The following is a 10,354-nucleotide window of genomic DNA, read 5'->3' as shown; positions in this document are numbered from 1 at the left end:
CACACCGATATCTAACAGCACTGTCAGATAACACTATGATATCTAACAGCACTGTCAGATAACACTATGATATCTAACAGCACTGTCAGATAACAACCCGATATCTAACAGCACTGTCAGATAACATTCCGATATCTAACAGCACTGTCAGATAACACTCCAATATCTAACAGCACTGTCAGATAGCACTCCAATATCTAACAGCACTGTCAGATAGCACTCCAATATCTAACAGCACTGTCAGATAGCATTCCGATATCTAACAGCACTGTCAGATAACAACCCGATATCTAACAGCACTGTCAGATAGCATTCCGATATCTAACAGCACTGTCAGATAACACTATGATATCTAACAGCACTGTCAGATAACAACCCGATATCTAACAGCACTGTCTGATAGCATTCCGATATCTAACAGCACTGTTAGATAACACTCCGATATCAACAGCACTGTTAGATACACTCCCTAGAGATAACACGATATCTAACAGCACTGTTAGATAACACTCCCATATCTAACAGCACTGTCAGATAACACTCTGATATCTAACAGCACTGTTAGTAGTGCGAGACAACTTCGTGATCACAAGTCACGTGATATAACTTTTAAAAATGTCGGAAAAGAAATGGTTAGGGGGTCATGTATAAATTAACATATATAGTGTATCGTATTATGTGCAATTTACATTACCCATAATACCATAGTACCATCATTCTCGCATTGTATCATACTTTTATACTATCAAAGATTTCATACTATCATACTATCATTTTATCATCTTATCATACTATCATTATAAGAATACACATATTATTATGTTTTTATACATGAAGTCCTGACGAAGTCCCAAAGAAAGGATCCAGGTGAAACAAGAATGCAAGAGCCTGATTTAGTAATCTGAAAACATGAAGAATTTAATTTGACCAATATATGGTTGAAGCGTGGCAGACTAGAAGAAGAAGTATTCTTTTTTAATTTCTATTAGGTATATTCTGTACGTATATTTTATGACATATCTGTATGCAGCATTGGACAGTTTTGAAGCTGGGTTTAAAGGTGTTTAAAGTAAGCATTCTTCATCCATTTAAAAATAATGTTTTTACACATTGGGCTAGTTCATTTATCAATTCTGGAGTTCTGTACAAACCTTTAGTTATTGGGGTGCCTCGGAGTTAAAAATTTCCAGAGATTTAGCTATAAGAGGGGAAAAAAATATCTGATATAGATAAAACCAGCCCTTTTCCAGCCAGGCCCGGTGTAAGATGAGAATTTTTTTTACCACTGGACAATTTCTACACCAGACTTAAGGAAGTCGGATGTCCGGTGTCAGAGAAGAATATTTTTTCCCACCAGACAATCAAAACACCGGACATGACCAATCCGGTGCGTCCGGTGTTTCTTAGTTTTTTGTTTCATAAATGTCCGGTGTCCAAAATTCCTTGTATGCAACACCGGACTGACACCGGAATTATAGACCTTTTTTCAAAGAGGCCACCCTGTTGAATAATTATGTAGTCCAGCAGAAAAACAATGATGAAACCATGCATAATTATTACAATATGCATGATACAGTAATTATGCATGACTCTATCATTGTTTTAATGGCTGGACTACATAATTATTCAACAGGATGTCCTCTTTGAAAAAAGGTCTATTGCGTCCGGTGTAGTGAAATGATACTTTTTGCCACCGGACAAATACACCGGTGTGTCGGCAGGGTCCTCCCTGTTGACGCGACGCACCGGCCGGACAGTCCAATGTGTTTATCCAGTGCCAAAAAGTATCTCTCAGTCACATCAGAAACCTTTTGTCCGGTGTTAGTTCCGGTGTTAATTTTTTGAACTTCTGGACACCGGACAAAAAAAATTTTATTTAAAAAATAATGCGCACCGGACGCATCCTCATCCAACACAGGACTTTGTGTGTCCGCCCGGTGTTCGTAAAGTCTGGTGCGTCGGCAGGGTTGTCTTCCAGGGGTGAAGGAACATTTACCGTAAGTTGGTCTAATATCGACATCCCTCGTCTAATTCAGACACCCTTTTTTAGAGACAGGAATAATATGAAAGCTTGAATCACTGATTGAAAAAGAATAATTCCTCTCTGACCATTTAAGCAAAGAAAAACAGTTTCAACCTTTCTATCAATTTCAGCTGATAAAAAGGGTGTCGAAATTAGAGGAGGGATGTTGACATGAGACGGGTCACGGTACTTAGGTAATTAGATCGAAACAACACAGTACTGTAATTATGCTTTTATACTATGAATAGATAGGGGGTTGTAGGGGTTCAAAATATCGTTTTCCCGTCAAAATTTTTGCTGTATCCCGGAATCCCGATAATTAAAAAATTAATAACACCGTCACACCGGTTTGTACAGGCTCAAATACCGGCATAATGACAAAAAATAAGGCCAAATACCATCACCGTCTGATTTTAAAATACCGTTTTCCCTAAGAAAAGGCCAATCCCGTCACACCGTTAAAGTACAACCCCCCCCCCCCCCCGATAAGTACTTTGTCGTAAAAGTCTGCTCTCCTCAGATCATTGTCTACGCTACTGGCAATCAATGGACTTATTATCTATAATTAATAAAATCGATAACTGATTGATAAAATTTTTTAAATTAATTTAATTTTTAAAATTGATACTCACAATTTTTTTTTTTATTTTTTATTTTCCGATTTATTTAATGTTGGTCTGACATAGTTATAATAAAATACACAATGGCTAGTTACCGTCAACTGCTCTAACTTGGGACTATCTGACAAAACATGGGACGGCAATTCGGCTCCCATTTCATGGAACCACCAAAGTCATTTGATTTGGGTTAAGGAACAGTGTATTTTAAAATACAACACGATTTCTCTTTTGATTTTACAGTAAGTGAAAATACAGACCAGATATGCAACAGTCCCATGTTTTCACCAATCGTCCAAAGTTAGAGCAGTTGACGGTGTCTATTGTTGATTTTGATATTTAGTCAGGCTTATTATAAAGACAGCAATTGTCCTTTCCTTGTAGGGTTTCATTGTAATTAAGATAGTTTAAATTCTGTATCAATTGTTTACAAAAACATTCATTGACATGGTTGCTGTTAAAAGCAAAAAGCTGAAATTTGATACAATTGTTCCTTGGCTGGTTTTCATATTGATTAAATTTTGATTTTTGAGTCTGGAGACCAGTTCTAGTCCCAAAAAGCAATGGGCCTGAAATCAACTGAAATGATAATCGTTTTGGGGTCGACTGAAGTAGTAGTAGATAGTTGACTGAAACGTCTCTCAATCAACAGAGAAAAGAAAATATTAGCAAATTATGCTGTAGAATTGTCCATAATACAAAACTGAAAGATCTAACTCTTTTAAAAATGGTAACCAAATCAATGTTACAACAGATTGATCATTTTATTAACTATTCTCTCTAGATATAAAACTGTTGATTCGACATAACATCAAAAAATGGCTTTACACGAAAGAGAAAAGAGTATAGAAAAAGTATGTTCATGTTTGTATTACCCTCATTAGACTATTAGTGATTACAAAAACCTTTGTCATTTTATAGTGGGTGTAATCTTCACGATACAATAAGAAATACAGTCTGCTCAGTTTTCTTTCTTTAATGATGTCTTTAACAAGCTTTGATTAAACTTGAAATGATTTGAAAAATCGATAGTCTATTGTCTTCATTAAAAGTAAAATTAGATTAGATTGTTTAGTTTTCGGCATTTATAAAGGATTCTGTTTGATTCTTTGTAAACCCATTTGACAAAATTACAATTACCCAAATGAAATGTGAACAGACTGAAACCCATACATTTTGACATTGTACGTTCATGTTTCAATTACTATCAGCATTAATGGCTTCTTTCTGAATTTCCCTTTGGTTTCTACTCAACAGGTGGTACAATATCTTGAAGAACTTGGTCTACACAACTTGATTCCAACTTTCATCAAAGAGAAGGTGTCCTCTCTTTCATCTTTCAAAATATTTTTTAGGGTTGATGATAGACCAACGACAGATTTTTTTTCATCTTTTTTGAATGCAATTAATAGAATGAAGAGCCTATTCGACTTTTCAAATTGTTGTAATGATAGGATTTTAAATATTATGCTTACCAACATTGGCTTTATGCTTTTATGAGCTTTATAAATACTCATAAAAAGAAAAAGTGTTAGGTGATTGAATTTCTTCATTTTCTGCATTTTTTAACAATTTTGTGGAAAAAATTTATTTTTTTATTTTTATTTTTTTCAAAATCTTATTAATGATAATCACTTTTAATAATATTAAAAATCAGGCAACTGTGAAAGAAAGATGTAAAACACCATTGCAGTGATTTTTCTAAGCACTTTGAACTGGGGCTGTTTTTTGTAAATTTAGATTGAGTTTCTAATAAGTCTGAAAGGGCATCTTCTCAACAAACTGTGCATCCATAAAGTTTTGGGTTTTGTAGGCATTTTTAAACCCTCCCCCACAGTGGGTCCAGAGCCAAGCCCTGGTGGAGGTTCATAGGGTAGTAGAATGTGTAGATATATATAATTTGTTATTTTTGCTTGTAAACAACAAACAAGTTTAAATTTTCTAGAAAAGATGGATAGAAAAGATTTTTATTATTTTGGATTGGGTTTCAAAAAGTATTTTGGCCGGTATACAGACATAAAAAAGTGCTTAGAAACATGCCTGCAGTGAATGTCATGGATGTCATTATAAGATAGCCATTTTTTTAGCATTATTTCACACTTTTAAAAATAGAATTTTTGACTTATTTAGGTTTTAAATTTTGCTTTAACAGTTTTACTTTTTAACCTTTTTTTAGTTTGATGAAACAACCATTATCAATGCTGATGATGCTGTTCTGAAGAGACATGGATTAGAAGCTGAGGGAGACATAATTCGTTTAAGAATCTTGTGCCAACAGGGGGATACAAATACCAGAAAAGTTCACCTTAAGCAAACGATAGCAGAAGGATCAAAAACTAGAATGGCAGCCGGACAGTCATTTGAAAAGAGTCCACCTAAAGAAAAAACAAGAGCAGTATACATATCATGGAAGGTGTTTGATAAAAAGTTAGATCGCTATGTCCAAATAAAGCGAAAGCGTGGTGGCGGCAGTGTTAAATTCGATTTTTCTTTGAGTGCTGGAAAAGATGAAGTGCTATCAGAGGCCATCAAACACTTCTGGAAACTCAAGGTAGCTAAAGTTGCAGATGGTGCTAAAGAAGATTATTTTTTCCATCTTGTCGATGAACGTGATCAACCAATTCCAGACGTTCTTGCATATCCAAATGACAGTGAAGTTCCTTTCACAGTATTAAGTTATGTAAAGCTCTTCAAACTTCCGCGACCAAAAATAATTCTTTTAACAAAGGAGAAGTCGAACCAACAAAAGATTTTAAGCCATCCTAGTTTTATTGACAGCGACGAAGGTGAACAAATTGACCTAGACACTCTTACTACATCTCCTGTCCATCAATCAACTCCAAGACAAGTGAATCCAAGTGAACACCTTACCCCTGTCAGCACTCCTACACCAACTTCAAGACAAATAAACTCAATTCCAGATTTTACCCCTGAAAATAGCCCTACCCAAACTGCAGCACCAAGACAGACAAATCCAAATGGAGGAATGCTGATAGGATCAAGCGAAGAACGTGATGCTCTCAGAATGCAAATAGATAAGGCAGTTTTAGAATCAATGATTGCTGATCGCCAAAGAGATGTTGAGCGCCAAAGAGAAATGGAACATCAGAGGGAGAATGAAATAACACTACAAAGAGAACAAGCTGCTGAAATCGAAAAGCAAGCAAAAATCAATCAAATAATGGAAAAAAGAAGATCACTGGTGAAACCCGAGGCTGACCTTCAAGATGACCATGTAATTGTACGTGTGAGACACCCTACTATTGGTAATATCACTAGAATGTTCTTCCACAACCAAACAATGATGGACGTGTATTTTTGGGTGGGATCACTTACCAATGATCCCCTTTTTTTTCAACTAACAGACTGTGATAATGTTATTAGATTCCCAGATGAAAAAATAAATCAGGGAGTCTATAACATGGCTTCAAGAAGTGACAATATTAATATGTCCAGGGATGGTGACATCATGTTCAAAGATTTTGCATCCGCTTTCAACAACGAAGACATCATACAAATCTCAGCTGCTGAAGAACCTAACTCATCTGTTGTAACTAATTCGTCTCTTGTACCTAATTCGTCTCTTGTGACCAACCCGTCTGTTGTGACCAACTCGTCTGTTGTACCTAACTTAATTGGTGATTCCAGTTTTTTCAGTGCTCCTAACTTGGCCGGTGATCCCAATTTGTTGAATAACCTTAATGATGTTGAAGCTCCACCAAACTACCAGCGGCTAGAACAACTTCGTCTTTTGGAAGAAATGAAGCTATCAAGAGAGGAAATGTTTATTGTGAACAGAGATAATATTTTTTCAAGACTTTCTTGTTTCTTGCTGCGTATCAAAGTTTTGATGATACTGCTGTTTACAAATTCAAATTTTGCTTTAAGGGAGAAGATGCAGTAGGAGACGGAGTGACACGCGAAGCTTACACATGTTTCTTTGAACAGCTATATGAAAACTGCGACGGTAATCAAGAATGTGTGCCAACGCATTCCTTTACTGTAAATGACTTAAATGTTATAGGAATAATCATAACGCATGGCTTCGTAACATATCAAGTTTTCCCAGTGAAACTGTGCAAAGCATCCTTAAAGCATCAATTGTTTGGCAATGTGTCAAGTGAGGACCTTGGGTCGTCCTTTCATCGGTTTGTTTTAACTGCAGAAAGTGATCTTTTAAAAAAGATTGAAAATGGTGTTGTTACAGAAACGCAGGCAATACTCAATGTTTTTAGTGATGCTGGAGTGTTTACTTTACCTACAAAGCAAAATATCAAAGAGCTTGTTTTGAAAGTTAGTAATGTTCTACTGATAAGAAGCTGTACCTATGAAATGAATGTAATTTCGACAGGTATGGGAGAATTTTGGAAAAATGCTGGACCTGACTGCTTAGATGCCCTTTACAAGTGTACAATTCCAACTGCAGAAAATATTATTGAAGCTTTGCACCCCGAAGAGAAAATCCGATCTGACCAGCAATTAACCACTTATTTACACCGATTTATTCGATCATGTGATTTTGACGACCTCCTTGGATTGACAAGATTCGTAACCGGCTCCCATTCCGTTTATCCAGGTCTCCAGATTTCTGTCAAATTTGTAGACCCATCCAGTGATCAACTACCAAGATCGAAAATGTGCTTTAACATCTTGTATTTGCCAAGAGGTTACACATCTATGCGCCAGTTCAGAAATCGCTTTTTTTGCAGCCATTAGACATGAAGAATTCTTTGAAGTTACTGATGGCATTGAATTTGAAGGCGATCTTTAGCATCGTGACTTCATTAGTTTTTAACTTTTATATTTCTTTGAAAATATCTTGATTTTGTTTTCAATTTCTGAAGTCATGGTTCTTTGATTTTGTTTCAAGAATTTTTAGCTTAAGTTCAGGCTAAAATCTTTGAGAAACAGTCCCTTGTTTTGGAAACCATTTATACTTATTTTACACTTTTACATTTCCATTCATTTCAATTTAGTTAAACTGGAAAATGGAAGGCCTTAGGTCTCATCCTAGATTTTTGTTTAGTTTTCTGCATTCTTTTTCTCCATCTTAAAATTTGTGGAGCTAATGACGTCGCTCAATCATTAGACTCAAACTACAAACGAGAGTTTGTGAATTCAAAAAGTTTGTATTTGGTTAGTCATTTTAACTTTTTAATATTTATCTGTTATTAGTTGTATTTCTATTTGATATATAATCATGAGCCAGTTCCATTTAAAAAAAATTATTTTAAGAAGTGGATCTAGGAATGTTTCAACGTATTTGAATTTGAAAAAAGAATCATAGGCCTTTTTGTCCTTTGGACAGTAATAAATAGTACGTTCCTTGATCTCTTTTTGTGGCGTTTTTAAAATTTAATTTTCTGTTTACATTTGTTGCATACATTTATTTACAGCTAATATAAATGTGGTTGGTCAAAGATTTTTAAGCTTGAATATAAATTTTAATATTAAGCTCTAATGTTAAACTTGGTAATATATGAGTACTGTTGTGCTTCTAGGATAGCAGAATTAACCACCTATTGTTTAAGTTGTCCGTCTTTTATTTGTTTTTTATATTTTCATTTATCTTTTTTTCATTTACATTATCTTTAGTTTCAGTTCACAAGAAAGATCTTTTGATATTTATATGCAAAATAGTTGGGACTTTTTATTTTACAACATTTTTTGATTGGAAATCTATTGCTTGTTTTAGTTTCAAGGCTCTTTTGACTTTTAAGAACACTAAGTGAAGTTCGTTTCAATATTTTGCCCAAGAATACCTTCATAGTCCTTAGATACTTGAATTGCTTAAATGACCCAGGGTAAATATATAATTGGAATTTTTGCACTCAGAAATTTCAGCTTTGGAGAAAAGTCGGAGGGTTTTTCTTATACCAAGAAACAATGAATTCCCTGGGCTGAATATCAAAAAATGTTTTCAGGCAGTTCCTCATTGGGCTCTTCCAGAAAAAATCCGTTCATGGGGGGTGGAGGATATATTATTTTCTTCATGAATTACCCCTGGACATTTTGATTTTAACCCCCTGGACACGGGTTATACCCCTGGACAAACATCAAATCAACCCCATGGACACAAAAAATTACCCCTGGACATTGCAATTTACCCCCTGGACATTGCAATTTTTTGGTATTTTTTCAATACCCCTGGACAATTCATCCTCCACCCCCCATGAACGGATTTTTTCTGGAAGAGCCCATTTTGAGAATATGTGTTTGTTTTTTTCTCACCAGTTTCTGATCAATTATTCCAGAAATCAACTTCCTACGTTTAGGTGTGATGTCCAGGTATGTCTGGAAAAAATCCAAGGGGGTTCCCCTTAAAAATAATGAAAATCCAGCGAGTCGTTGAAAATTTGTGAAAAATCCAGGGGGCGGTCTGACCGACCTTCTGGAATAACCCATTGAGGGCTCTTTCTTTCGAACAACATGATTTATTTTGAATTTCATTCTATTTTCCAGCTTAACATGAATTAAAACGGTGCAACGATATTGCCAAAAATATATTATAAATGGAAACTTGATGTTGAACTTGTTTTTCAAGGCATTTTAGAAAGCTGAAATTAAACTACATAATAACTTACGACTGGATGGATTCGATGTACATTTGACAACGTTATTATTGCATAATATTACCTGATCAGACACTTATAATATTTATTATATGTCTGTTAGATAAGAAACCATCAAGTCATCCATGGGAAATTTTTCAAGCAAGATGAACGAACGAAGATCGAAATGAAAATTTTATTTATTGCATTTGATTTAGAGACTCGGAATTACATGCAGTACATTTTTATGTGAAAGTTGGCTGATCGACATTAACAATGATAATTTCTATACACTACATTAGACTATGGACTTGGTGTTACCTGATGTGAAAATGAGTTGAATGAGTGGAATGCACTTTTTCGTTTTGTGTTTACCCGGAGGTAACAAATGAGACTAATTATTGTATTGTAAAAACACATTGTTGTGGTAAAGTCATTTTGCTTCATCTAGCTAGGAAATTTAAAGCTTTTTAAGAAAAAATCTTTATATTACATTTTTAAGCCTTTTTTGTTTTTCATACTTTAAAAAGCTATAGTGTTATTTGCAAAAATATCTTGGGGTATTTTCTTTTATTTCTCGCCAAAATTTATTTTTTCCTCCATCAGCCAAATTAAATTACCGCCAAATTTATTTTATTTAACGCATTCCCCAAATTGGTGCTATTTCAGGCCTTAAAAAATGTTTTTTGCTTATTTGATAACGATTTTGGCCAAAACTATCCTACAACCGCCAAATTAAATTCCCTTTAAATTTAATTTTTCCAGCCATCCGCCAAATTTAATACACGCTTCTCGAGATGCATGAATTTATTGTTGTCCTCGTTTTAAAACAGATTTCATTGCTACGAAATTATAACTTTAAACCAATTTAAATTCCCAAAAGGCAAACATTAACTCTAAAACAAAAGTACTTGAAATTCAAAATGTCTCATGAGGTGTAAACAACACAATTATCATTGTGAATATGTAATTTTATAGCAATGAAATCTGTTTGAAAACGAGGACAACAATAAATTTATGCATCTCGAGAAGAGTGAATTCCCTCTGAAAATTTTTTTGGCCATCCGCTAAGTTAAATTCCCGCTAAAACTTCTTCCTTTAAGGTATTTTATAAGCATATATCAACGTTCCTAAATCACTTTTTAACCTAAGAGTTGGGAACA

At 34.7% G+C, this 10,354-nt stretch overlaps 1 protein-coding gene across 1 annotated transcript; it reads left to right on the top strand.

Moving 5' to 3' along the window:
• The first annotated feature begins 2,867 nt into the window (after positions 1–2,867).
• On the top strand, positions 2,868–7,843 carry LOC136805468 (uncharacterized). The gene is made up of 3 exons (XM_067062040.1): positions 2,868–3,494; positions 3,898–3,960; positions 4,817–7,843. Exons 1-3 carry the CDS (start codon positions 3,459–3,461, stop codon positions 6,542–6,544), a joined length of 1,827 nt encoding a protein of 608 aa, XP_066918141.1. The 5' UTR covers positions 2,868–3,458; the 3' UTR covers positions 6,545–7,843.
• The last annotated feature ends 2,511 nt before the right edge of the window (positions 7,844–10,354 follow it).

The sequence above is a fragment of the Clytia hemisphaerica genome, unplaced genomic scaffold (genome assembly GCF_902728285.1).
Source record: "Clytia hemisphaerica strain Z4C2 unplaced genomic scaffold, Clytia hemisphaerica genome assembly, whole genome shotgun sequence".
In the NCBI taxonomy this organism is placed as follows: domain Eukaryota; kingdom Metazoa; phylum Cnidaria; class Hydrozoa; order Leptothecata; family Clytiidae; genus Clytia; species Clytia hemisphaerica.
Note: the sequence above shows the minus strand (reverse complement) of the source record. Positions and strands in the feature narration are given on the sequence as shown.

Coding starts and splice junctions, on each gene's coding strand:
- LOC136805468 (XM_067062040.1), top strand. CDS start 3,459: ATGGCTTTACACGAAAGAGAAAAGAGTATAGAAAAA. Junction 3,495..3,897: donor GAGAAAAGAGTATAGAAAAA/GTATGTTCATGT, acceptor TCTACTCAACAG/GTGGTACAATATCTTGAAGA. Junction 3,961..4,816: donor CAACTTTCATCAAAGAGAAG/GTGTCCTCTCTT, acceptor ACCTTTTTTTAG/TTTGATGAAACAACCATTAT.